The 27,259-nt window shown below is 50.4% G+C and overlaps 1 protein-coding gene across 6 annotated transcripts in view; it reads left to right on the top strand.

The window, feature by feature from the left end:
- Window positions 1-27,259, top strand: part of stai (stathmin) — a 96,288-nt gene that overhangs the window by 14,260 nt on the left and 54,769 nt on the right. For 4 of the 6 annotated variants that reach the window (XM_070141315.1, XM_070141317.1, XM_070141312.1 and 1 more), the window contains exon 2: window positions 556-606. In XM_070141315.1, coding sequence (XP_069997416.1) covers window positions 573-606 — 34 coding nt within the window. In that variant the 5' untranslated portion in view covers window positions 556-572. Of the gene's footprint in view, window positions 1-555; window positions 607-23,480; window positions 23,632-24,596; window positions 25,030-27,259 lie in introns of those variants that run through there. The other 2 variants (XM_070141313.1, XM_070141316.1) reach the window with 1 other exon arrangement.

Consider the following 27,259-nt stretch of genomic DNA (forward strand, 5'->3'; position numbering starts at 1 on the left):
CGTTCCTAGACGTGCTTTCGCTAATGACATATTACCTTTCTATCTTTTGTACAATGAGGAGGGGAAACCCTTCATGTTCATAAACGATTTTTTCTTCATTTTATCAATATTTTGATGCTTTTGCATTGTTCGTGTGGTACTCTTCAAAAAGGAAAAGGTGGACAGACAACGGACAACGGACTTCCTTTCAGGATATTGTGAATATCGAGATATCGAGGGAAAGATGTCTGGAAGGGAAGGGGGGGGGGCTACGAGAGGTACTCTTGGCATTTTTCCTTTTATTCTCTCTCTCTCTCTCTCTCTCTCTCTCTCTCTCTCTATCTCTCTCTCTCTCTCTCTCTCTCTCTCTCTCTCTCTCTCTCTCTGTCTCTCTCTCTCCACATTATTTTTTTCTGGGTTTTCTTTGTTCAACTTTGAGTGTGTCCGCTTCTGTCCTTTCTCATTTAGCCTCGTTTTCTTGTATTCTCGCCCACCTCCCGTGCCAAGAATGTCTGAAGAAGAACTCCAGCTCGTGCCAAACAGGTGTTTAACGATTGTTTTTTTCTGTCCTTCCAGACAAACCCCGAGTCAAGATGTCTTCCCCCAACGCTGCCGCCGACAACAAGTGTAAGTACACTATACATTTCTTTTCAAGCTTATGTTTACTGTATGGTGTGGTAAGTATGCGTTGTGCCGCCGCGATGGTACAGTGGCAACGCGTGCGGCTTGGGAGACCTGTGTTGCTTCTAAGCGAGGCGGGTTCGAGACCTGGTACGGGCTGAGGTCCGGGAGGTCACCCAGCCGGATTCCGGGTCAATGAAAGCCGAATGGAACCTTCGTCGAAAAGGAGGGTCTTTTTACTTCGTCCTCGTGGTAGTGTTTTCAGTCTGTCGTCAGGCTACCACGTCGATAGGCTACGTTCCAGTAGATTATTTGTGTGTAAGGCTACGGCGGAGATCAGTTAACGACTGTTCCGTTCTGTATCCTACACTGGAGCGCAAACACATGGATATACTTTTTTGGTGAATGTCTTTGACGTTATGTGGACAATGCGGACGTCCAGGGCCCAGGGTGTGAGTGTAGATGCAGCCTCTGAATGGAGATAGAAGGGGGGTGAGAGAGAGAGAGAGAGAGAGAGAGAGAGAGAGAGAGAGAGAGAGAGAGAGAGAGAGAGAGAGAGAGAGAGAGAGAGAGAGCGCAAGAGAGAGAGAGAGAGAGAGAGAGCTCCAGCCGGGTCCACCCGCACAAAGAGAAGCTCCGAGGAGCCATTGTCGGCCCGCTGTTCGCCCGCACAGCGCTCCTTAGGACACCCCGGAGGCTTGGCTTCGGGTGCCGTCCTCTTCCTCTGGCGTGTCATGCTTTGGTCTTTTTGCTCTGGCGTGATTTTTTTTTCTTTTTTCTTGTTTCTTCCTTTATTTTTCTTTTTTAGCGACAGGAAGGGGGGGGTGGTGAATGCGTGTACTCTATAGTTCTAGATGTTGGGGATGAAGTCTATCGTATATCTATTTTTACTTTTGTGGTGTTAATCATGCTGTTTGTATTTCATTCCTTTTTGTTGCGAAATGTCTCGGCGGTATTTTAGTCCTCTCGTGTATCTCCCTACCTTGGCTGGGCTCCATCGGTATATCGTTCTCCCCCCCCCCCCCCTCTCTCCCTGTCTTCCCCAACTCCTCTCTCCTCCCCACCCCCCTCTCCCTGTCTTCCCCAACCTCTCTCCTCCCCACCCCCCTCTCCCTGTCTTCCCCAACCTCTCTCCTCCCCACCCCCCTCTCCCTGTCTTCCCCAACCTCCCTCCTCCCCACCCCCCTCTCCCTGTCTTCCCCAACCTCCCTCCTCCCCACCTTCCCTTGTCACGACTTTGCTCCATCATCCTAACCTACTTCCTCCTCCCTCCCCCCTCCTCCCTCTGATGTCCCACCTCACCTGCTCCGCCCATGTCCGTAAAGGTCACATTACCGTGCTGAGGAGATGACAAAAGAGCTCTTAAGATATACACACATTGCCGGCGACGAGGAAGTAACGTTACTCCGGGGAGACGAGGTCAAGAGGTCGACCTCGAGGGGGGGAGGGGCGAAGAGAAGGTAAGAGGAGGGTGGTGAGAGGGAGGGGGAGGGGGAGGGAGATAAAGACGGAGGAAAGAGACGAAGGGAAGATAGGGGAGGAGGTAGAGAAGAGAGAAGGTAAGAGGAGTAGTGGGGAGGTAGTAGAAGCGATAGCTATAGAGATTTAAGATGCATCATTCAATTGATAACTTATCAGAGGCTGGGAGATGAGGGCTGTTGGAGCAAGATCAGCATTGCTTCAACCCCTCAGCAGAAGGGTTTGTTGCAAGGGACGCTTTTCGTTGAGCATCCTGCAGGGAAGGGAGGCGAGCGGAGGGTGCGAGGTCAGGGTTATGAAGGGGGGAGGAGGGGGATGGGGATGGAGGACAGGGGGTAGGGGAGGGGCATCGTGGGTAAAGGTAAGGGAGGGGAAGGGGTTAGGGGCTTGGTGGGTAAGGGTAAGGGAGGGGAAGGGGGTGGAGGTTAGGGGCTTGGTGGGTAAGGGTAAGGGAGGGGAAGGGGGTGGAGGTTAGGGGCTTGGTGGGTAAGGGGAAGGGGGTAGAGGCTAGGGGCATGGTGGGTAAGGGTAAGGTGGGGGGGTATGTTGCCCTGAGTACCCGCCACGAGCAACGGTGTCGCTTGCCTTCTTTGGGCGTCCTTTGTTGCTCCTCGTGACCCATAATGGGCGAGAGAAAATGGGAGGGAAATGTGAGGATAAGAAAGGCGACTTTTCGTGTTTTTTTCGTTTTTAATGTATTTTTTCGGTTTAGTTTTTTTTTTATCTTCGTTTCACTTTTGTATTCTTATTTTTATTTGTTTTTATTTTTCTTTCCCGGTTGCTTACTGCAGCTTGGCATGTTTTAGCAATTTTGAATTTAACGTCGGCTAAGGTGAGGGTAGACCAAAAAATAAATAGATCTGCCATTGAACTTCCCAGCTTTGCAATCGCGCAACAATACCTGGACACCGAGCAAGTTGACTGATAATTGCCGCGCCGTTTCCGTGGCTGCAAGAGCGCGGGTCCGGACCACGCAGCTCTTCCCGTAGTTTGGCTGTATTAAACCGGTCGTAGAAGCGAGTGTGTGTGTTTTACGACGGAAGTACTGCCACTAACTCCCAGCCGGCGGGGCTACGGCTGATTTTTTCCCTCTTTATCCATCTTTTTTTTTTCTGTCTCTCTCTCTCCAACTCTCGCCCGCTCTCATGCTCTGTCGTGCTGTCGTGCTCTCGCTCTTTCTTTCTTTCTTTCTTTCTCTGTCGTGCTCTCGCTCTCTTTCTCTTGTTCTCTCTCTGTTTCTCTCTTGTTCTCTCCCTCCATATCGCCATTCCCCCATCTCTTGCTCTCCGCCTCTCCTCCACTCCCCCATTTCCCCTATCCTCGCTCTCCCCTCCCCCTCCCCCTTACCCTCTCCCCTCCCCCTCCCCATGTCACCTAGTTATGGACCATTTCAAATCGCAGTCATGTCGCCTCTAACGGTTTTATTGCTAAGGCTTCGCACTGTATTTTGCAACGGTACTAGTTTAACCTTGTCTACACTGTTTGGCGATAGTCCTCTTCCACTGTATGCCTTTTATTTTCATCCATGTGTTTATTCATACATTCGTTTTGCTTTTTTGCTGTCCCAAATGTTCGGTGTGTGTGGTGTGTGGTGGGTATATAGGCCTGGGTCTGTCGGTTCGTGGTGGGCGCTGACACCGGCGATTCGAGCAGGTGCCACTCCACGCTTTCGGGTGAAGGACTCTAAAATTTTCGTTGTAGGTATTACCGGTTTATTGATTTATTTTTATATTCCCGTGCGTTTCGATGGAGGGAGAGAAGAGGGAGAAGGAAAGGGAAGAGGGACAGAAGGGGAAAGGAGGGAAAGAAAAGGAAGAGAGGGCAGGGGAGGGGAAATGTATCCGAACACAGGCGTGGCTTTGATGCTCGTGTGCGACTAGTCCATTGGCGATCGGACCCGGCGCCCCCGCGAGAGCCACTGGGGTTGCGAGCGATTTTCCGGCCGGTAATTGCACTCCCCCCCCCCCCCCTGCGATTGCCGGAACGTAAGCCGGTTCATAGCGATGCTGCCCTCTCCCCCTCTCGTTCCCTCCCGTTATCCCTACGTTTCATCTCTCCTTTCCTTCCTTCATCTCTTCCTTCCCTTCTCCATTCCTTCTTTCCTTCCTCTCTTTCTTCCCTCCTCCATTCCTTCCTTCCTTCCTCTCTTTCTTCCCTCCTCCATTCCTTCCTTCCTTCCTCTCTTCCTTCCCTCCTCCATTCCTTCCTTCCTTCCTCTCTTCCTTCCCTTCTCCATTCCTTCCTTCCTTCCTTCCTCTCTTCCTTCCCTTCTCCATTCCTTCCTTCCTTCCTTCCTCTCTTCCTTCCCTCCTCCATTCCTTCCTTCCTTCCTTCCTCTCTTCCTTCCCTCCTCCATTCCTTCCTTCCTTCCTCTCTTCCTTCCCTTTTCCATTCCTTCTTTCCTCTCTTCCTTCCCCTTCTCCATTCCTTCCTTCTTTCCTCTCTTCCTTCCCTTCGCCTGCCCTTCCTTCTTTCCTTCCTTCCTTCCTTCTTTCCTCTCTTCCTTCCCTTCTCCATTCCTTCCTTCTTTCCTCTCTTCCTTCCCTTCTCCATTCCTTCCTTCCTTCCTCTCTTCCTTCCCTCCTCCGTTCCTTCCTTCCTTCCTCTCTTCCTTCCCTTTTCCATTCCTCCCTCCCTCACTTCTCCCCCCTTTCTCCCTCATCTCCCTTCATCGTGCCCTTCCCTCCTTGACCGGATGGACGCCGCACGCCCATCTGTTCGTGTTGGGGTAAGTGAAAGGAAGAGATGGCCGCCCACGACCCCGTATTATGATATTTGTGATGGACCTGGTGAGGGCAGTGAAAGAGGTCCTTGGAAAGTGTGTGCGCGTGTGTGTGTGTGTACGCTTATATGTATATGTATGTATGAACGTAATACATATACCTACATCCTTGACCAATTTATCAAACTGCCCCAATGATCTTGTTAAATGGAACGCTTTCAATTGTATATAAAGTACATATTACGGGACTCTTTAAGACAGAAGTTCCCGAGGCCAATGGGTGGGCGCTGATGTATGGGCGGCGGGCGGCAAAAAGGCGAAAGGACGGAGCACGTTGGGCGTCCTCCGCCCTTCGCTTTTACTACTTTTCGCCGGGCTTGAGGGCGGCGGGCGTGTCAACCTAGTTTTGTGTGTGTGTGCGTGTGTGTGTGCGTGTGCGTGTGTGTGTGCGTGTGTGTGTGTGTTTTGCCTCTTTTATATATACTTATTATTATTATTATTTTATTTTTTAAATTTTGTTGTGTTTTGACTTTTTCAATATATGGAATTAGGTCCTGATTTTATTTTCTAATGATTTTAGTTGCAATGTTGATGCATTGCTCAAAACGAGGATTTTTCCGTTCTTTTTGGATTTATTCATGTATACGGAATAAATTGTTTTTTTTACTTAAAATCCTTGAATACTCTTATACTTGTAGGAAATTGTCCAAAATCCTCTCAAATCATCTTGCACAAAAGGATAAAAAAGAAAAGATTAGGAGAGCGCAGAGATGTCTAGCCTCATTGATTGGAGGTGAGGAATGAGCCGACAAGCGGTAGGCCGAGGCGCGAAGGGGGGGGGGGGGTCGTGTTCTTTTTCGTTTCCAAGTTCTGGATTTATTTTATTTACTTATTTTTCAAATGGGTTTCTCCTTTCTTCCTTTGATTCTCTCTCTCTCTCTCTCTCTCTCTCTCTCTCTCTCTCTCTCTCTCTCTCTCTCTCTCTCTCTCTCTCTCTCTCTCTCTCTCTCTCTCTCTCTCTCTCTCTATTTCCCACCCCTTCCCCTCCCCCTTCTGCACCATCTTTTAATCTTCTCTCCTCATTCCCTCTCTTGCCCAAAACTCCTCGTCAACTCGTATTATTCATCTCTTGCATTTCTCTATTCTCTCCGTCACAAGAAGAAAAAAAATCCCCCCCCCCCGTTTTTTCTTAAAAAAAAATGCCTTCATCTGCACCGGCTCCGTCCCGCTGGTCCGTCCGGTCTCCCGCGGCCCAGCGTCACCCGGACCCATTTCTCGGTCTTCGTCGCTCGCCTCGGGTCTGGTCGGGGCCGCTTCGATCCGCGCCGGGGCTCTTCTGACCCACTGCTTCGCTTCCGAAAGGAGGAGGAGGAGGAGGAGGAGAAGAAGGAGGAGGAGGAGGAAGAGAAGGAGAGGAATTTGAGTGATGACGGAACGTTGGGTGCGTTTATTATGTTTTTTTATTTATTTATTTTGTTTTGTTTTTATTCTATATTTTTCCTGTAGGGTGAGAATTCGTAATTTTTTCCGCTTTGCGTTGTGGATTTTCTTTTCTTTTTTTTTATTGTCCTAGGTTATTTTTTTTCTAGCTTAGGGAAATATAGTATAAAAAGTTTTTTTTTTAATCATATTGCCTTCTCCTTTATTACTTTCTTCTGTCTTCCCTACTCTTCTCCTTTACTTCCCTATTCCTCTTCTACTCTTTCTCTCCGTCCCTATTCCCCTTCCTCTTTTCCTCCGCTTCTTAATCCTTTCTCAATTCATTCCCATCCTCCCCATCCTTTCTCTTTCCCCCCTGCCCTACTCCTCTCTTTTGCTTTCCCTTCTCTGCCCTTCTCTCCATCCTCTCTCCCTCCTTCCTTCCTTCTTCCTTCCTTCCTCTCCCCTCAATTTCCAATCGCACCAGCACCGCCAGCCTATGAGCACGCCCATGTATAGGCCGGCGACTTCCACTCTTCAGCGGGAATTCCCCAAAAGTACTTGGGAGAGTGGGGAGGGGGGGAGGGGGGAAGGGAGGGAAAAGGGGAGAGGAGAACCCGTAGGTTTCCTCGGGTTCCACGAAGCGCTGACTCAAAAACCACCTCTTTCGGTTGTTGTTGTTGTTGGCGGCCTTTCGCTCGTTATGACCTCATCGTTTGGCGTAGTTTTGGTTTTCTTTTAGTTTAATTGGGTTGGTTATGAAGAGGATTTTCCCCTGAGAGGATTATTCCCCCCTTTTTGTGCGTGTGTGTGTGCGTGTGTGTGTGCGTGTGTGTGTGCGTGTGTGTGCGTGTGTGTGTGCGTGTGTGTGTGTGTGTGTGTGTGTGTGTGTGTGTGTGTGTGTGTGTGTGTGCGCGTGTGTGTGTGCGTGCGTGCGTGCGTGTGTGTGCGTGCGTGTGTGTGTGTGCGTGCGTGTGTGTGTGTCTGTGTCTGTGTCTGTGTCCGTGTCCGTGTGGCAATACTAGATCAGTGGGAATTTAAGAATAAAAAGGGGAAAACGTGGCGACTAAGATGATTTAGATGCATAAATGGGCGGAGTCGCGAGTGTTCGTGCGCTTGGTGTGGGACAGTAGACTGATTGAGGGGGGGAGGGAGGGAGAGAGGGAGGGGGTAGCGACGGCGTCCACAAGTCTACGGTGAGAGTTTGCCCCACTTGAATCGATGTCTCTTCCTGTTTTCTGTAAGAAACTGGCACCCCCCTCCCCTCCCCTTCACCCCCATCCGTCTTCTCTTCCCTTCCCCTTCCCCTTCCCCCTATCCCTCCTCTCTCCTCCCCTCCCCTTCCACTTCCCCTTCCCCTCCCCCTATTCCCCATCCCTCCTCTCCCTCCCTACCTTCCCCTTCCTCCATCCCCTCCTCTCTCTTCCCCTCCCTTTCCCTTCTCTCCCTCCCTACCCTCCTCTTACCACAATCCCTCCCCTCTTCCCCTCGCCCCCACTCTACTCTCCTCTACCTGCGACGAATTGCCTTTATATCACCTGAATTCTTGCCTTTGTTGATCTCGATGATGGAAAATTTATCATTTTTGAAGAAAACTTTGTTGCCAGGGGATTTTCCTTTTTCGGTACTTATTTTTCCATCTCTCACTCTCTCTATTCCATCCCACTTATTCTTTTTTTTTCATCCCACTTATTCTCTCTCTCTCTCTCTCTCTCTCTCTCTCTCTCTCTCTCTCTCTCTCTCTCTCTCTCTCTCTCTCTCTCTCTCTCTCTGACGTGTCTTCGGATTTTCCTCTACGTCAGATATATTAAATCATTTTAATTTTTAAAGATTTTTTATGAATTTTAATCGTAATAATTAGCATTTTTGCATGGTCCTTGTTTCGCGCTGCTTTTATCAATGTGATGTTGAAATAGTAGGTTAATCTTTTAATTGATTTATTGATTTCATTTTCTTAATCTGAAGCTTTGTCTTCCTTACTTGTATGTTGGGAATTGTTTGCTTTTCTCTCTTGCCACCTTTTCATCTTGATCAGTGCCTATATATTTTTCTCTTTCTCTGTTTCTCTTTCTATTTCTCTCCCTCCTCTCTCTCCCTCTCCCTCCTCTCCTCTCCTCTCCTCTCCTCTCCTCTCCCTCTTCCCCCTCTCCCTCGCTTCCTCTGTACATCCAAGCAGTTAGCTCTGAACACCTGTTAAATCTGGCCTCGGGCGATAACCGTGGCAGGAGTCCAGTCGAACGCGGCCCGGCATGGATATGATGTAGGCCTATTCCCGCTTGCTTGTGTTGCATTGATGCATTTGCTTGTTTATTGTTGCTCTCGTGTCTGGTAGTGAGTGGAGAGGAAGGGGAAACCTGACAGGAAAGAGGAAGAGGTGGACAGAGGGAAGAAGGGGAGGGAGGGAGGGAGAGGGGGATGGTAGTAACCTAGTGCGGGGTCGCCCATGAGTCACCACTAGCCTCCCCACCACCTTACCCCTCCCCCACTCTTCCCCTCCTTTCCCCTCGCTTCTGCTCCCCTCCCCCTGCCCTTCACCCCACCTCTCCTCTCCTGCGCCCCTCTCCCTCCCTCCCCTCCCCCTGCTCCTCCTCCTCTCCTCTCCTCTCCCCTCCCCTCCCCCTGCCCCTCCCCTCCCCCTGCCCCTCCCCTCCCCCTGCCCCTCGCCCTCCTCTCCTCTCCTCGCCCCTCCCCCTTCCAAGACGGGATGGACGATGTACGATAACCACCCTTTTGCTCGCGCCGTAACGATCCTCCGCATTGTTTCGCCATTTTCGACTTTATACTTGCGATGGAAACCTGAAATTCCTTACATTTTCGCTTGTAGTATATGCATAAAATGTGCGTATTTGATTATATATATATATATATATATATAATATAAAGTAACGTATGTGTAAATCAGTGGCATGTGTTCATATAATGTGTGATATATGTGATACGTACTTACACGTATAATAGATTATAACGTCAAACAGGTATACAAGACTTAAATCACAGCCTGTCAAAATTTTGGTTTTGTCGTTCTTAATCTCGTGTACTGGCCTTTCCCTCTTCAGAGTGAAATGCAACCTTGGCCATTGTGTCCTTGTCCTTCGTCTCATTCAAGGCATGGGAGACAGAAAAGGCGAGCGAGATATATATATATATATATATATATATTATATATATATATATATATATATATATATATATATATATATATATATATAAGAGAGAGAGAGAGAGAGAGAGAGAGAGAGAGAGAGAGAGAGAGAGAGACGGATAGACGGATAGACAAAAGAAGATAAAGATGAGAGAGAGAGAGAGACGGATAGACAAAAGATGAGAGAGGAGAGAGAGAGAGACGGATAGACAAAATAAGATAAAGATGAGAGACAGAGAGCGACCGAGAAAGGCTCGACCTCGTGGCGCCCAGCATCTGCGTCCGCGGCGGTGTCAACGCTGGTGCGGAATGGGGCGTGTTGACGGGCTACCTGGCGACACCTCTTCTGTTGCCGCGGCCGCCGCCTGCCCCGCGGCTCCGGCTTGTCTGAGGGGAAGGGGGGAGGGAGACCAAGGGCGAGGGGAAGGGGGGAGGGAGACCAAGGGCGAGGGGAAGGGGGGAAGGGAGACGAAGGCGAGGGGAAGGGGGGGACAGGTGTGACGGGGAGGGGTTGAGGGGAAGGGGGGAGGGAGACCAAGGGCGAGGGGAAGGGGGGACAGGTGTGACGGGGATGTGTTTAGGGGACAGGGGGGAGGGAGACCAAGGGCGAGGGGAAGGGGGGAGGGGTTGAGGGGAAGGCAGACGAAGGCGAGGGGAATGGGGGGACAGGTGTGATGGGGAGGGGTTAAGGGGAAGGGGGAAGGGAGACGAAGGCGAGGGGAAGGAGGAGACAGGTGTGACGGGGAGGGTTTGAGGGGAAGGGGGGAAGGGTAATCGGAATGGGGGTGGGGTTGAGGCGAAGGGGAAGGGCGTGAGGGGCGGGGAAAGGATAGGGGAGACGCAGGAAGGGGGAGGGGGGCCGAGGCCGAGGGGAAGGGTAGGTGTGAGGGGAAGGAAGAATTGGTGACTTACCTGTGTTGCCAGTCTGTCTGTCTCTGCAGCGCCTGCCTCCTGTCTGTGTGCCTGTGTCTTGTCTGTCCGCATCTCCATGGCAACTGTGTGCATTGCCTAGTTATTCTTTTATCAGAGTTGTCTATTGCGTTTAATTCTCTTGGCATTTTTTTTTACTTTTTCTCAGTGTTTAAAATCGGCATCTTTGTTGAACGATAAGATTTCCTTCAAGCATCATTGTCTGATTTTTTTTTAATGCGGTTTGCTCTCTGCTTCTTGCTTTCTTTCCCTCTCCGTGTTTCTCGTTCCCTTTTTCTTTATTTATCTTCTTTACTTACGCCTGTCTTGCGTCTCTCTCTCTCTCTCTCTCTCTCTCTCTCTCTCTCTCTCTCTCTCCTCTCTCTCGCTCTCCCTCTCTCTCTCTCTCTCTCTCTCTCTCTCTCTCTCCTTCACATTTTTCTTTTATTTTCTTTTTTTTTTAGGGTCTGGAAGGGGGAAGATTACGGGTTTCGCTCCATTTGCATATTTCCATTCTCATGAGGTTCGCTTCGTATTTTTCTTTGCAATTTTTACTTTTAACCCCCCCTCCCCCCTCCCCCCCGTCGCCTTTCCTCTTTTTTTTCTCCCTTTTATTCTGGATGTTAATTTTCGGTTAAGCAAACAAGGTGAGGCGAGGTTAACTTTGACCTCGGATAAGGTCACGGAGAATTGTCTTACCCCCCACCCCCACCCCACCCCTCCCTCCTCGCCCAATTTCAAGAAGTGGATGTCAGGGTATTTCTCTCTCTCTCTCTCTCTCTCTCTCTCTCTCTCTCTCTCTCTCTCTCTCTCTCTCTCTCTCTCTCTCTCTCTCTCTCTCTCTCTCTCTCTCTCTCTCCCTCTCCCCCTCTCCCTCCCTCCCTCCCCCTAATTCAACACACGGATTCGGCGCTGAGGTCTAATCGCGAAGTGGGTTTTGAGGTTGGTAGGCTAGGTGGATAGGTGGGGGGGGGGGTTCGGTGTCCTTTAAAAAGTGGGGGGTGAGTGGGTAAAATAGGGGGTGTAAGTGTTAAACGAAGAGGGAGAGGAGGGGAGTAAGGGGAGGGGAAGGGGGTTGGAAAATAGGGAGAGGGAGATCACTGATGTCAAAAGAGAAGAGGAGGGAGAGGGGGATATTGATGTCAGAATGAGGAAGAAAGTGTTGGAGGAGGAGAGAATCTGGGTGATAAGTGTCAGAAGGATAGAATAAGATTGGGGAGAGAGGGAGAAGAGGAGGAGGATTAGCTAATCTATGATGAAAAGGTTAGACTACGAAGGGATGGGGGGAGGGGAGGGGGAAGGGGGCTGTCGCATTCTCCAAAAGGAGAGGAAACCCAGGGGGGAGAAGGGGGATCGAGGGTCAAATTATCTTTCAAAAGAGGATACGCGGGGGTGGAGGGAGGGGAGTGTAGGGGGGGGAGGGGGTGTTGATTCGGGTGTCACGTTAAGTCCTTCCCATTTGCCGGCTCAAAGGATTGGCCGGATCCTGCAGCTCGGGTCTCGGCGTGGTGTGCCTCGTCGGCGGGGCTCTTGGGGGGGGGGGGGAATTCGTGTTTCAGAAATCCATATTTTTTGTAAATGGGAGAAATGGGAGAGCGCGATCGTGGCTTTTTTTCGAATCCATCTTGGATTTTTCTCTTGTTTATATTTTCCATCTCCCTTTTTCACTTTTTTTTTTCCAACCTATCCCCTTTTCACTTTTTTCCAACCTATCCCCTTTTCATTTTTTTTTCCAACCTATCCCCTTTTCATTTTTTTTTCCAACCTATCCCCTTTTCACTTTTTTTCCAACCTATCCCTTTTTCACTTTTTTTTCCAACCTATCCATTTTCTCCCTTTTTTCTCTTCGTTTCTCCCTCCCTCCTTTATCACTCCCCCTCCCATTTTATACACAATTAGTTACCGCGCGTCTGCCAAAGCCCAATCATCAAATAGCGACCCGCAAGCAATCGCAAGCACCGACAGGGCAACATCTCACCTCCGGAGACGCGGGACCGGCTCGTGGGACACTCCTTCGGGACGAAGAACCGGCGGCCGCTGGGTGGAGCCTCGCGGGGGGACGGGACGGGGGGCGGCGGAGGCACCTCTTCTGCGGGATGCGGGGGAGGGGGGTAGGATTAGGGGGGATGGGAAGAGGGGGTGGGGAAAGCGAGAAGAGAAGAGGGGGGAGGAGGAGGTGAGGAAGAGAGAAGAGAAGAAGGGGAGGAGGAGGAAGAAGAGGAAGAGGAAGAGAAAAGGGGGAGGAGGAAAGTGAGAAGAGAAAAGGGGGAGGAGGAAAGTGAGAAGAAGAAGAGGGGGAGGAGGAAAGTGAGAAGAGAAGAGGGGGGAGGAGGAAAGTGAGAGAGAAGAGGAGGAGGAAAGTGAGAAGAGAAGAGGGGGAGGGAGGAGGAAAGGAGAAGAGAAGAGGGGGAGGAGGAAAGTGAGAAGAGAAGAGGGGGGAGGAGGAAAGGAGAAGAGAAGAGGGGAGGGAGGAAAGTGAGAAGAGAAGAGGGGGAGGTGGAGGAAAGTGAGAAGAGAAGAGGGGGAGGAGGAAAGTGAGAAGAGAAGAGGGGGAGGAGGAAAGTGAGAAGAGAAGAGGGGAGGGAGGAAAGAGTGAGAAGAGAAGAGGGGGGAGGAGGAAAGTGAGAAGAGAAGAGGGAGGAAAGTGAGAAGAAGAGGGGGGAGGAGGAAAGTGAGAAGAGAAGAGGGGGAGGAGGAAAGTGAGAAGAGAAGAGGGGGAGGAGGAAAGGAGAAAGAGGAAGAGGGGGAGGAGGAAAGTGAGAAGAGAGGGGGGAGGAGGAAAGTGAGAAGAGAAGAGGGGGAGGGAAAGTGAGAAGAGAAGAGGGGGAGGAGGAAAGTGAGAAGAGAAGAGGGGGAGGAGGAAAGTGAGAAGAGGAAGAGGAGGAAAGTGAGAAGAGAAGAGGGGGAGGAGGAAAGGAGAAGAGAAGAGGGGGAGGAGGAAAAGTGAGAAGAGAAGAGGGGGGAGGAGGAAAGTGAGAAGAAGAGGGGGAGGAGGAAAGTGAGAAAGAGAAGAGGGGGAGGAGGAAAGTGAGAAGAGAAGAGGGGGGGAGGAAAGGAGAAGAGAAGAGGGGAGGGAGGAGGAAAGTGAGAAGAGAAGAGGGGGAGGAGGAAAGTGAGAAGAGAAGAGGGGGAGGAGGAAAGTGAGAAGAGAAGAGGGGGAGGAGGAAAGTGAGAAGAGAAGAGGGGGAGGAGGAAAGTGAGAAGGAAGAGGGGGGAGGGAGGAAAGTGAGAAGAAGAGGGGGAGGAGGAAAGTGAGAAGAGAAGAGGGGGAGGAGGAAAGTGAGAAGAGAGAAGGGGGGAGGAGGAAAGTGAGAAGAGAAGAGGGGGGGAGGAGGAAAGTGAGAAAGAGAAGAGGGGAGGAGGAAAGTGAGAAAGAGAAGAGGGGGAGGAGGAAAGTGAGAAGAGAGAAGGGGGGAGGAGGAAAGTGAGAAGAGAAGGAGGGAGGAGGAAAGTGAGAAGAGAAGAGGGGGAGGAGGAAAGGAGAAGAGAGGAAGGGGGAGGAGGAAAGTGAGAAGAGAAGAGGGGGAGGAGGAAAGAGAGAAGAGAGAAGAGGGGGAGAGGAGGAAAGTGAGAAGAGAAGAGGGGAGGAGGAAAGTGAAGAAGAGGGGAGGAGGAAAGTGAGAAGAGAAGAGGGAGGAGGAAAGTGAGAAGAGAAGAGGGGGAGGAGGAAAGGAAGAGAAGAGGGGGGAGGAGGAAAGTGAGAGAGAAGAGAAGAGGGGGAGGAGAGAAGAGAAGAGGGGGAGGAGGAGTGAAAGAGAAGAGGGGGAAAGTGAGAAGAGAAGAGGGGGAGGAGGAAAGTGAGAAGAGAAGAGGGGGAGGGAGGAAAGTGAGAAGAGAAGAGGGGGAGGAGGAAAGTGAGAAGAGAAGAGGGGGAGGAGGAAAGTGAGAAGAGGGAGGAGGAAAGGGGGAGGAGGGGGAGGGAAAGTGAGAAAGAGGGGGGAGGGAGGGAGGGAAGGAGAAAGAGAAGAAAGAGGGGGAGGGAGGAGGGAAGTGAGAAGAGAAGAGGGGGGGAGGGAGGGAGGGAAGTGAGAAAGAGAAGAGAGGGGGAGGGAGGGAGGGAAGTGAGAAGAGAAAGGGGGGGAGGGAGGAGGGTAAGGAGAAGAGAAGAGAGGGGGAGGGAGGGAGGAAGTGAGAAGAGAAGAGAGAGGGGGAGGGAGGGAGGGAAGTGAGAAAGAGAGGGGGGGAGGGAGGGAAGTGAGAAGAGAGAAGAGAGGGGGAGGGAGGGAGTGAAGTGAGAAGAGAAGAGACGGGGGAAGTGAGAAGAAAAGAGGGGGGGAGGGAGGTGAGAAAGAGGAAGACGAGAAAAGAGAGGGGAGGAGGAGGAGGAAGACAAGGGAAGAGGAGGAGGGTAAGGAGGAGGAGGAGGAGGAAGAGAGAGGGGGAGGGTAAGGAGCAGGAGGAGGAGGAGGATGAAAGACAAGAGACGGGAAGGAGGACAATATTGCCTTAGATCCTTACCTTCCTCATCCCTGGCGGCCCAAGTCAGCCAACTTCACGTTTTTTTTTCTTTGCTTTTTCTTCCCCAGAGTGTAATATTCTTATTTTTCTACTCGGGAGGCGCGCCAGACTGGTTGGATGGGCGGACTGGTGTCTATCCCTCCTTCCTCCTCCCTGCTCTTCCTCCTCCTCCCCTCATTCGGTTAGTCATCCTCCTTCCTTCCTCCTCCCCATCCTCCTCTTCCCTCCTCGTCCCCCAATTCCTCTCCTCTCCTAACTCCGGCTGGGCCAGCGAGAAAAAGGACAATGGTCTTTTTTACCTTTATTTCTTTTCTTTTCTCGTTTCTTTTCGCCCCCATCTCTCTCTCTCTCTCTCTCTCTCATCCTGCCCCTTCTCTCTCTCTCTCTCTCTCTCTCTCTCTCTCTCTCTCTCTATCTCTCTCTCTCTCTCTAACTCACTCTCTCTCTCTAATTCAACACACGGATTCGGCGCTGAGGTCTAATCGCGAAGTGGGTTTTGAGGTTGGTAGGCTGGGTGGATAGGTGGGGGAGGGGGGGGGTTCGGTGTCCTAAAAGAGTGGGGGGGTGAGTGGGTAAAATAGGGGGTGTAAGTGTTAAACGAAGAGGGAGAGGGGGGGAGTCAAGGGAAGGGGAAGGGGGGGGATTGGAAAATAGGGAGAGGGGAGATCACTGATGTCGAAAAGAGAAGGGGGGGGGGAAGGGGGACATTGATGTCAGAATGAGGAAGAAAGCGTGGGGAGGAGGAGAGGATCTGGGTGATAAGTGTCAGAAGGATAGAATAAGATTGGGGAGAGAGGGGAGAAGAGGAGGAGGATTACCTAATCTATGATGAAAAAGGTTAGACTACGAAGGGATGGGGGGAGGGGGAGGGGGAAGGGGGCTGTCGCATTCTCCAAAGAGAGAGGAAACCCAGGGGGGGGGGAGAAGGGGGATCGAGGGTCAAATTATCTTTCAAAAAGAGGATACGCGGGGATGGAGGGAGGGGAGTGTAGGGGGGGGAGTGGGTGTTGATTCGGGTGTCACGTTAAGTCCTTCCCATTTGCCGGCTCAAAGGATTGGCCGGATCCTGCAGCTCGGGTCTCGGCGTGGTGTGCCTCGTCGGCGGGGCTCTTGGGGGGGGGAGGGAAAAATTCGTGTTTCAGAAATCCATATTTTTGCAATTGGGCGAAATGGGAGAGCGCGATCGTGGCTTTTTTTCGAATCCATCCTGGATTTTTATCTTGTTTTTATTTTCCATCTCCCCTTTTCACTTTTTTTTCCAACCTATCCCTTTTTCACTTTTTTTCCAACCTATCCCTTTTTCACTTTTTTTCCAACCTATCCCCTTTTCACTTTTTTCCAACCTATCCCCTTTTCACTTTTTTTCCAACCTATCCCTTTTTCACTTTTTTTCCAACCTATCCCTTTTCTCCCTTTTTTCTCTTCGTTTCTCCCTCCCTCCTTTATCACTCCCCCCTCTCATTTCATACACAATTAGTTACCCGGAATCTGCCAAAGCCCAATAATCGAATATTGTCCCGCAAGCAATCGCAAGCACCGACGGGGCGACATCTCACCTCCGGAGACGCGGGACCGGCTCGTGGGACGCTCCTTCGGGACGAGGAACCGGCGGCCGCTGGGTGGAGCCTCGCGGGGGGACGGGACGGGGGGCGGCGGAGGCACCTCTTCTGCGGGATGCGGGGGAGGGGGGTAGGATTAGGGGGGATGGGAAGAGGGGGGGAGGAGGAAAGTGAGAAGAGAAGAGGGGGGGTTTGAGGAGGAAAGTGAGAAGAGAAGAGGGGGGTGGGTGGAGGAAAGTGAGAAGAGAAGAGGGGCGAGGAGGAGGTGGAAGACGAAGACAACAGAAGAGGGGGGAAGGAGGTGGAAGAGAGAGGGGGAGGGTAAGGAGGAGGAGGAGGAGAGAGGGGGAGGGTAAGGAGCAGGAGGAGGAGGAGGATGAAAGACAAGAGACGGGAAGGAGGACAATATTGCCTTAGATCCTTACCTTCCTCATCCTGGCTGGCTTAGTCAGCCAACTTCACGTTTTTTTTTCTTTGCTTTTTCTTCCCCAGAGTGTAATATTCTTATTTTTCTACTCGGGAGGCGCGCCAGACTGGTTGGATGGGCGGACTGGTGTCTATCCCTCCTTCCTCCTCCCTGCTCTTCCTCCTCCTCCCCTCATTCGGTTAGTCATCCTCCTTCCTTCCTCCTCTTCCCTCCTCGTCCCCCAATTCCTCTCCTCTCCTAACTCCGGTTGGGCCAGCGAGAAAAAGGACAATGGTCTTTTTTACCTTTATTTCTTTTCTTTTCTAGTTTCTTTTCGCCCCCACTCCCTTTCTCCTTTCCTCCCATCCTGCCCCTTCTCTATCTATCTATCTTCCTGTCTGTCTGTCTGTTTCTCTCTCTCTTTGCCACGATCTCTGCACCTTCGCATAGTTCCCCGAGAGTTGCTTTTGCACTCGGCTGAACAAGTCTGCTCCGAGAGAGAGGAAAGTATCTGAGCGTATTAAAAACCCGAGGCTCCGGAACTGTGTATCTTTTTGATAATGGTAGTAGCTACGGGTTTTTTTGTTTGTTTGTTTGTTTGTCCTCGTAGACACCACTGCGGATAACTGTGGTGGTTGACGCCTTTATTCCCCCGCCCCTGTGGCTCTTTCACGTCTCGTCTCCTCTTCCCCTTTATCATCGCCCTTCTCTCCTCCTCATCCTCTTTTTTTGTTTTCTCTTTTCTTCTTCCCTCGTCCCTATCTCCTGTTCCCTCTTCCTTCCCTCCCCTCTTCTCCCAGACAGCACACAGCAGACGGTGGCGGCGTGTGTCTGGTATTGATCCACACGCGCACACAACCACACATGTGTATACCACACAGTCAACCATAGACAACCACACTCAAGTGCAGTATAACACGTGTGCCTTTTATGTGCTCTTTTATAGGCCCTTGTTTTATGTATGATATTAGATCATTCACACGTCCTCGTCATGAGCGTACTGTAGGTGTGTGTGTGTGTGTGTGTGTGTGTGTGTGCGTGCGTGTGTGTGTGTATACGCGTATATGTATGCATTTCACTCCCGGGATTAAAATTTCCCACTATCCGCACCCTATCCGTCAGCGTCATAGAGATTAGCATGGGCGCCCCCTCTCGCCCTTACGTCCCGGCGCTGCATGCCTGTCAATCGGTAGCTCGCAAGTTCGCTGGAATGGGCCTCTTCCCCCCCGAAATGTTTTGTTAACTTTAAAGCTGTCACACCCTAAGGGTCTGTACCTTCCTCTCCCCCTTCTCCTCTTCCTCTATATTTCCCCTTTTCATTTTCTTCCTTCCTCCACCTTTCCCTGCCTCTCTCCTAAGCTCCTTTACTTCTTTTTTTTTTTTCCTAGTCAACTTTACTTCCTATAAATTCCTAATGCCATCCTTCCTTTTCCTCCCTCTCTTCTCTCCCTCCTTCCCTCCCTCTCTCCTATCCCTCTTTCTCCCTCCTTCCCTCCCCTCCCCTCGTCACCCCTCCCCTCCCCGCCCCCAGAAAAAAGACGAACCTAGTTAGTCTCACCCTTAACGCTCGCCCTTAAACCGTACCTCGCGGGGAGACAGTAGGGTAAATATGTGACAGGTGCCCGGGGAGGTGGGGGGAGGGGAGGGGTAGGGGAGGGGAGAACAGGTGCTGTGGACTAGACCGTGGCACTGGGTCTGGGCAGCTGTCGTTTGCTTTGATTTGTTTAATTTCTTGTCCTTGTTTGAAATTTAATAGTAGTAGGACTTTTTTTTTCTTTTATTACATTTTGATTTTGTTTTATTTAGTGACTTTGGGGTGGATCGCATTTGTTTATATGGGTGTTTTAGTGTTTTTTAGTTTTTAACGAACGTGTGTATGTTTTTATTTGATTTGTTTCATTTTGGTTGGCCGTGGATGATTAACTCCTGCATTGGGGATTATTGCACTTGGCATAAATTAAGCCCCAAGATAATTCAGTCATGTGAGCCCCTTGCTCTCTCTCCTCCTGCTTCTCTTCTCTCTTCTTCTCTTCTCTTGTATTCCCATCTTCCTTTTTTTATTACCGCGACGGGTTGTACTGATTATGGCTGCACATGCAACATCATGGTGTAGGCCTATGGTAGCAGGGGGCGGTGGCTGGGGGATGAAGGGAGGGGTAGGAGAGGGGGTATAAATCGTGTTTGACTGGCTGACCCTCCTCCCTCCCCTTCCCCCCCTTCACCCTTTCCCTAAGTTTGTGCTTGTGCTTTCCGTTCGTCTGTTTTAAGCTACGTCACCGATCTGGTTTTTGTCATGTGCGTTCTCCCTCTTTTTCCTCTCTTTACGCCCCTCTTCGTTCGCCTCTCCCCCACCTCTTCGGTCGTCGTTTTACTGCTGCTTCCTTTTCGTTGTCCTTTTTTATATCCCTCAATCTTCACCTCTTCCTTCTCCCCCTCCCTATATCCACGTTCCTCTTCTCCCATTTCCTATTCCCCCATTTCTCCTCTTCCTCCGCTTCCTATTCCCACATTTCTCTTTTTCCCCATCCTTCTTCCTCCCATCCTTCCTCCCATCCTTCTTCCTCCCCTCCCTCTTCCTCCTCCTCTTCTCTTCCTTCTGAATTGTTGACCGGAGACAGCAGGAAGTCAGCAGTTAAGTCAGCAGACAGGCATGTGCGTGCGTTCAACTCAGCCGTGAAGCAGTTTACATACGGTGGCTCTAACACGATCGAGTTGCTCATGAGTTGTCCTTGATTGGGTAGCAGTGACGTGCGTGTGTGTAATTTTTTGTGTAGGTGTATATACATTTTTGTGTCATTTTTGCGTATTTTCGTTTCCTTTTCTTGTCTTTCTTCATTGTGGTTGTTGATTATTCTCGTTGGTTTTAATTGTTCTTGTTGGTTTACTCGTCCACGGATAAACGTACGAGAGAAATGAGAATCCAAAAGTAAAAAGCGCAAAAGGTGCGAGTTTTTTTTTTTTTTTTTTTTTTTTTTTTTTTTCCCTCCTGCCGAGCATCGAGGTCGGCGTCGATGGCTCCAGGAAGGCTAGCGATGACGCCAATGCTCATGACGATGACGACGACGACGACGACGGCGACGGCAATGACAATCCAGCAGCAGAAGTGTGACGCATCACGACATTGGTATCCAGAACTCTGACTTCACCAGACCACACGGAAGCGAGAAGAGGGGAAGGGGAAGGGAGGGGAGGGAGGGGGAACAGGAGGGTGAGGTAAGGGGAGGGAGGGCGAACAGGAGGGTGAGGTGAGGGGAGGAGTAGGAGGAGGAGGAGGTTGAGGTAGGCTTGAGGAGGGACGTCGGAGGGGAAGCGGTGGGGGGATTGGAGTCTGAGGGGAAGGGGGGAGGGGGGCGTGGGGGATGTCGGCTGTAATTATCTCGTGTGCTGCTCAGAGAAAGGGGGCGGGTTTGTTTGTTTGTTTGTTGATGATGTTAATGTCTATCGTTATGTTTTATTCCCCCATTTGGTTGCTCGAGTATGAACGTTATCCTGTTTAGTTTACATAATTGTTTTTCACCCATTTTTCCCTTCTTCCGTTTTCCTCCAATTCCCATCCTCTGCTTGTACTTTATCTGTTTTCCTCTCCCCCTATCCTCCCTTCCACGCTTTCCCCTCCATCTCCCTCTTACTACTCTTTTCAACTTTCCCACATTCTCCCTCTCCTACTTCCTCTCCCCTTCTTTATCCGCCTCTCCCTCTCCTTCCCATCTTCCTCCCACTCTCTCTTATCCCCTTCTCTTCCTCTCCGACCTCATCCTTCTCTACTTTCTCTTTTCTTTCCCCTTCTTTCCATTTTCCTCTTTCCCCTCCTTTCCCCATTTTCATCCTCTCAATCCCTATTCCTCTCCGCGTGTCCTCTTTCCTTTCCTTCCTCTTTCCCCTCCTTTTCCCTCTCCATTCACTCCGCCCCCATCCCTCTCCATCCCCATGCTCTCTCTCCCTCCCTCCCTCCCTCCCTCTTTCTCTTTCTCTTGCTCCCTGCTCCCTCTCCCTCCTGCTCACTCTCCCTCCTGCTCCCTCTCCCTCCTGCTCCCTCTCCCTCTTGCTCCCTCTCTCTCCCTCTCCCTCTCCCTCTCCCTCTCCCTCTCCCTCTCTCTCTCCTCTCTCCTCTCTCTCTCTCTCTCATCCCTCTTCCCCTCCTCTTCCCGCTTCCTCCTGCGCGGTGCCGTGTCCCTGGCGTCTGACATGACATAACGACAAATGACTCACGGGGCATCGTCTGCGAGGTAGCTGTTATTACCGGGCCGATGTCATCAAACTTGGATGAAGGGTCGTTTGTTTACCTTTTTTTGTTTTTTGTTTTGTTTTCTGTTCTGTATTTTTTTTTTGGTATTGTGTTTTTGTTTGTGCGTTTGTTTTGTTTGTTTTGTGTTTGTTTTGAGGCTCTTTGTCTGCGTGTTCGTGTGTATGTTTGTGTCCTTTCTCTTGTTTATTCATTTCTTTCGTTATCTGTTTGTTTATTTGTCCATTTGTCTTTTTCTTTCATTTATCATTCATTTATCCGTTTGTCCTTTCTATTCGTCCTGTGCATCATTCTTTTAGTCCGTTATTTATTTAAAATACCTTGAATATTCATCAGGAAATGTATTCGTGAAGAGAGGAGTATAATTGCGTTGAGGTTGGTATGGGGGTCGTTGCGCCCTTGCAACGCTGCTCTGCATTAAAGGGCTTAGGATAACGTCTTGCAGCGCAGGATTAGAAGCTCTCTTTTTGTATTTGTTTTGTTTATTATTTGTTTCGTTTGATCAGTTTATTCATTTTTTTCGATACTGTTGCCTTTATTTTTTTCTTCTTTCTTCTTTCTTCTCCTTCTTCCTTCTTCCTTCTCCCTTCTTTCTTTCTTCGTTCTTCTTCTTTCTTTCTTTCTTCTTCTTCCTTCTTCTCCTTCTTCTCCTTCTTCTTCTTCTTCTTCTTCCTTCTTTCTTTCTTCGTTCTTCTTCTTCTCCTTTCTTTTCTTTCTTCTTTCTTCTCCTCCTTCTTCTCCTTCTTCTCCTTCTTCTTCTTCTTCTTCTTCTGAGAGAGAGAAAAATGGCGTTGGTCTGATTGGAACTCTCGCCGGAGCCACGTGTGTCTGGGCGTTTGTTTACGGTCATGTGTGCTTTCCGATCCGTCTGCTGCGGGCGAGGATCCGAGTTGTGTTTGGACTTCGTTTTGGGGGAGTTCGTGGCCCGTTGCTTTTTCTGCGTCTTTCGTGGACGGTGGGTAGGGTTTTTTTTCTTTTCTTTTATTTTTTTTCTCCTTTTTTCCCTTCTCTTTTCTTTCTTTTTTCCCTTTCCTTTCCATGTTTTATCGGTCCTCCTTCCTCTTCCTCTTCCTTGTCATCCTGTTTCCTCTTTCTTCTTCTTCCTCCCTCCGTATCCTCCATCCATTTTTAGAATTTCGTTTCCTTCCTTTCCTTCCATTTTCCTATTTCTTCTCCCTCCTTCCTTCTCTCCCCCTTTTTCCCTTTTCTTCTCCCTCCTCCTCCTCCTCCTCCTCCTCCCTCGTCCCCCCCTCTTCTTTTTCCTTCTCTCTCCATCCTCTTTTCCTCCTTTCCCCTTTCTCCCTCCTTTCTCTCTTTTTCCTCCATCCTTTCCCCCTCTTCCCTTCCTTCTCTCTCCTTTCCCCCCTTCTTTCCCTCTCTTCCCTTCTTTCTCTCTTCTCTCTCTCTCCTTCGGTCCGCTATTCCCCCGGGTTACAAATGTCAAGTATTTGCGATTCGCTTACCGGTGTCGATATTTAATGGGCTCGTAATAGGCTTAGGCTCCGGGCAAGGCGGAGGCTGTACTTAGGCCGAGCTTTTTCCTTTTTATTATTTTATTTTCCTTTCATTTTCTTCTTGGTTGGGATTTTTTTTTTTGGGGGGGGGTCATGTTTTTTTCTTGTTTTTATTTTTTTCCTTTTGTTTGTTTGTTTATTTATTTTAGGACACCTTTTTTTTTCCTTTTTTATTCCATTTCGTTCTTTTTCATTTTTTCTTGTTTTCTCCGTTTTGGTTTCCAGGTATTGGTCTTGAGATTTCGTTTGCTTCCATTTCTCTTCCTCTCTCCCTCCCTCTCCCTTTCGTTTGGTTTCGCTCTTTTTTCGTTTTATTCATCTTGGTCAAGTAGCCCTTGTGGGATTTCCGTTCCGTGTTTTGATTTCTTGGTCAGACTCCTAGGGCCACCATTTTGTTTATTTGTTTATTATTATTATTATTATTATTATTATTATTATTATTATATATGTTTTTACATTTATTTAATTTTGTTTATTCTATATTTCTTAGGGTACTGGGATTCGAGGTGGGGGAAGGGGGGTGGGGGGAGGCATGGATTCTAGGTGAGTTGTAGGGAAGGAGGGGGAGAGGGAGAGGGAGGGGGGGGGGGGCCTGCCGGCTTTTGATGTGGTAATTGAGGGAGAGCACTTTGACGGCGCTGAATCATGGCCGGGGCATAGGAGTCCAGCATGGTGATTGTGGATTGTTTTCGGTTTAGTTTAATGGCTTTATGTTAACCGATGTCTTCTCTCTCATTTTTTTCGTGTTTTTGATACGCTTGTGATCTTGGCTCGTTCGGGGAATGGTTGCTTGGCAAGCCATGCGCGTGCGGCTCCGCGTCCGAGGAATCTGCCTCCGTTGCATTGGGCTGTTGCTTTTCGTGGGTTTCCCGGAATACAATCTACCCGCGTAGATGCCGTTCGATTGCCGTAGCCTCCAGGAGCAGCAAAGAGCGGCGTTTGCAGCGTTGGCGGCGGCGGCGGCGGCGGCAGCGGCAGGCGGCCAGGGGATGATCCAGCGAGGCGGCGGCGGCGGCGGCGAGCGCGCAGGTCCCGGCAACCACACCCAGGAGGCGAGGCGAGGAATGGCAGCACGAGCGAGTCTCCTCCAGTCAGTGTCTGCCCGGCTCCCGCTCCGTCAACACTGCCACTACAACCTACACTGCCCTCCCCCACCCCACGGCTGTGCCACGACCCAGTGGTGAGGCGGGCGGCGTTGCTTACACCACAACACCACACCAACACCACACTGCGTACTGTTGATTTCATTCCGTTTTTGTCGGCGAGGTCCTTCGTTTCACGAGTGCCGCCTGGACGCCGCAGTGCCAGTCTTGTTTGCAACCTCAGCACAGTGCCAACGTCTATAAGAGGGGGCCCTTCCCTCCCCCTCGCTGCCCCTTGCCCCTCCCCTTTTTCCAGCAACTCGTGTTCACCCTCTTTCTAAGCTCAGTCGAGTCCTTCCCTTCGTAGCAGCAGGTCCAGTGAGTGCCCGGAGCCACGCACACTGGACACGCCCCCACTCTGGAAAAGATCAGATCCCTTTTTTTTCAGTTTCAGATTGGCTCAGAATCCAGATAAGCCTTGTCCTCCCCCTCCAGTGCCCCCCCCCCCCCCACCCTGCGGCACTCGCAATCCAAACCATCAGCTGGGAACACTTGTCAACACTGCAACTTGCACTCCCCGCCCCCCCCCTCCCCCGTGCGCCCAGGTGATGACCGGACTGACAGTGATGAGCAGACGCCCTGTTGCCGCTGGAGGCAGTGCCCCTGTCACAGACGCCGCTCGCTGGGAACGAGCTCAGAAATAAGTGTTGAAAAGCAAGCCCAGGCCTCTATGTAAATCTAGATACGGCAGTCCAAGTCAGAAGTGTGTAACCCCTCCCCCCTCAGTGCCGTCAGCCGCTGTCAGTCCGTGTCAGCCCCCTGTCAGTGCAGTGTAGGTCTCCATACGTGCCCTCCCTCCCCCCTCCCCCTCAACACTGACACTTCCACACTCGCCAGTGCGTGGAGGCACTTCAGATTCACTTCAAAAATCACTGAACGCCCCCGACACACAAATATACATTTTTTTTGAGTGAAATATACCCCAATGTAATCTCTAATCCGCCATTTATCCATTATTTATCCATTGCTTCGGCACTGACGGCTGTTCTGGTTAACCCTGCAGCTGCGAGAGAGAGAGAGGCCGAGCGCGCGAGACATTGGGCATCCTCTCACCCCCAACCAATACCCACAACCCCCCTTGCCCTCTGCCCACCAGCGGTGCCAGGCCTTCATGGTGTAGTGGCGGCCTTCCCGTCGAGTGAGTCGCCTCTCGCTTCCGCAGCCCGAACGCGCTCGCTCGCTCGCTCGTGACGCTCCCTCTCTCCCGCCGCCGTCGCCGCCGCCGCCCCCGTCTCTCCGCGTTGTGTGCGCGCGTGGACTCTGTCGCTAACTCTAAAAGGGGGAAAATCGAGAACTATAACTCCACACTCACGCACACACTCCTCGCCCTCGACCCCGCGCGCCCCACGCACTCGCCAAGATGCTGATTGGACTCGTGCGAGACTCCTTCCTCAGGTGCTTCTGTCAGACCTGCTCCGTCAACTCCGCCATTCCAGGTTAGAGTTTTTTCCCATTTCAGCTTGATGTCGGGAAGAAATTAGGATTCGTGGACGTTTTGATTTCCATTTTTTTGGTTTTCTTCAACATAGAGAGCTTAAGTCATGATTAGTCTATATATATTTTTTACTTCAGGTGATGTTTACAAAGTATTTGCATAGATTTTATATCTATTTATTTTCTTTACTTGAAGAGTGTTGACATGTTACTTGAAAAATATATGAAGGATTACATGAAACAAGTCTGCAGTGTCGGAACTTTCAGAATTTTGGTGGTGAGAAAAGAGGAAATGCAAAAAGTGAATTGGTAATATTGATCCATGGAGATGTTAACTGAATCCACCCCAGAGAAAAACTCATAATAAACATATATGGCCAACAAATCAGTGCCCATTCAGAATTCTAGGTTGCCGACAAGTTTACACGTTTTCTTTCTCCGTTTTCTGTGAGCCGCGCCCACCCGTGCTGGCTGGGATGTAAATAGAGGCTGAAGTTACACGTTTCTCTAATGCAGCATCGCCCATATCGCCGATCGATCCCGGCGAGCCGCATGTCGTCAAGGGCGCCGCTCTCAAAGGCCCGCAGTGTCCTAATCGACCTTACTGCGCTCGGCAAGACGTGGCTCGGTCTGATGCTGCAGTGTCTTTCCAGAGTGGGCCGGGCCCTTGCAGGAGGGTGTTTAGGACTTTTCCTTCTCGGATCCCTCGGGCTGGCGGTGCCGGCCGGGGCGCAGGCCCGCTAGTTTTTTTGTTTTTTTTTCTAAATCCTTTCCTTTTCGTATACTGGGATTTGCGGCATTGGCTAAGAGAGTATACATGTATTTCCATATATTTTTTTATTTTTTTATTTTTTTATATATATATATATTTTTCATTTACTGAATAAAGGGTGTAAGAGGAAGTAGAGAGTAGAAGGCGGGCGGAGGGGGAGGAGGGGGAGCAGGCAGGGACCAGGGGGCATCCAGCGGTCCTCCTGTTCGGACTCCTTTAAAGAACCTTGGCATTGACTGCGTCCGTCACCGGGATGCCCCTCTTCCCCGGGCCTCGTCGGACGCCCGCTGGAGGCATCGGCTTCAGCCTCTGAATTGTGTAGCACTTCGCCCTGGTGGGGTTGGGGGGGGGGAGGCTTGTGTTCTGGGAGGGGGGGTTGGGAGGGATGATCTTGAAATAGTCTGGCAAATGGAATTGTATTAGGAGAACATGGGCTGAATACAGTCAAGCGCATATCGACACGGCTCGCCCCTACTCACTCTTTCTCATTCTCACTCACTCGCTCATTTACTTATTCATTCTCGCTCTTTCTTATTCATTCATTTGTTCAATTTCGCTCTTGTCAATCACTCATGCGCTCATTCGTACTCTCACTCACGCAGTCACTCACTCATTCACACTCACACTCGCTCATTTATACTCACTCACTCTTATACTTTCATGCACACACACACACACACACACACACACACACACACACACACACACACACACACACACACACACACACACACACACACACACACACACACACACACACACACACACACTACATACACATAACTAACTGCTCCCAATGCGTACACCCGGTATCAAAAACACACCGAGTCTGAAACCGCTTTGCTTCACATACAAAAGGTCCGCACACGCAGTCACCAACTCGTCCACGTTTTCACTTTATATGCGTCGCGCGGTCCCCAATATAGGCGGCAATTTGTTTAATCGGAGGATATATAAAGTGTAGGGGGCTGGTGGGGAGGAGGAGGAGGGGGCGGGGCGGGAGACGGAGGGGGTGGGGGTGGGGAGAACCACCATAGTTGTACGGCATTTTTGTCGAGGTGTGGCTGAGGGTAATGTGGATTGGGTTGTCTGTCTCTCTCTCTTCTCTCTTCTCTCTTCTCTCCCTCCCCTCTTCCTTCTTTCCCACTCTGTTGTTCCTTCCATTTCTTGTTATTCTCTCATCTCCTCTCTAAACCTTCCCTCATTTTCTCTCACCCCTTGCTTCACCCTCATTCCACTAAAACGTCTCACGCCCTCTCCTCCTCCTCCCTTCCTCTCTCCCTCTTTTCTTTCCTCCTCCTCCTCTTCCCTCTTTATCTTTTTATTCCTCAAGGGCCAACTTCTCTTCTCTTGTCTTGTCTTGTCTCTTTTTTCATCATCCACCTCTTCTGATTAATCATTAAACCTCCATCTCAAACGAGACTGAACGAAAAAAAAGGAAAGAAAAACAATATATTCTG

Source organism: Penaeus vannamei, chromosome 28 (genome assembly GCF_042767895.1).
Source record: "Penaeus vannamei isolate JL-2024 chromosome 28, ASM4276789v1, whole genome shotgun sequence".
NCBI classification, from domain to species: Eukaryota; Metazoa; Arthropoda; class Malacostraca; order Decapoda; family Penaeidae; genus Penaeus; species Penaeus vannamei.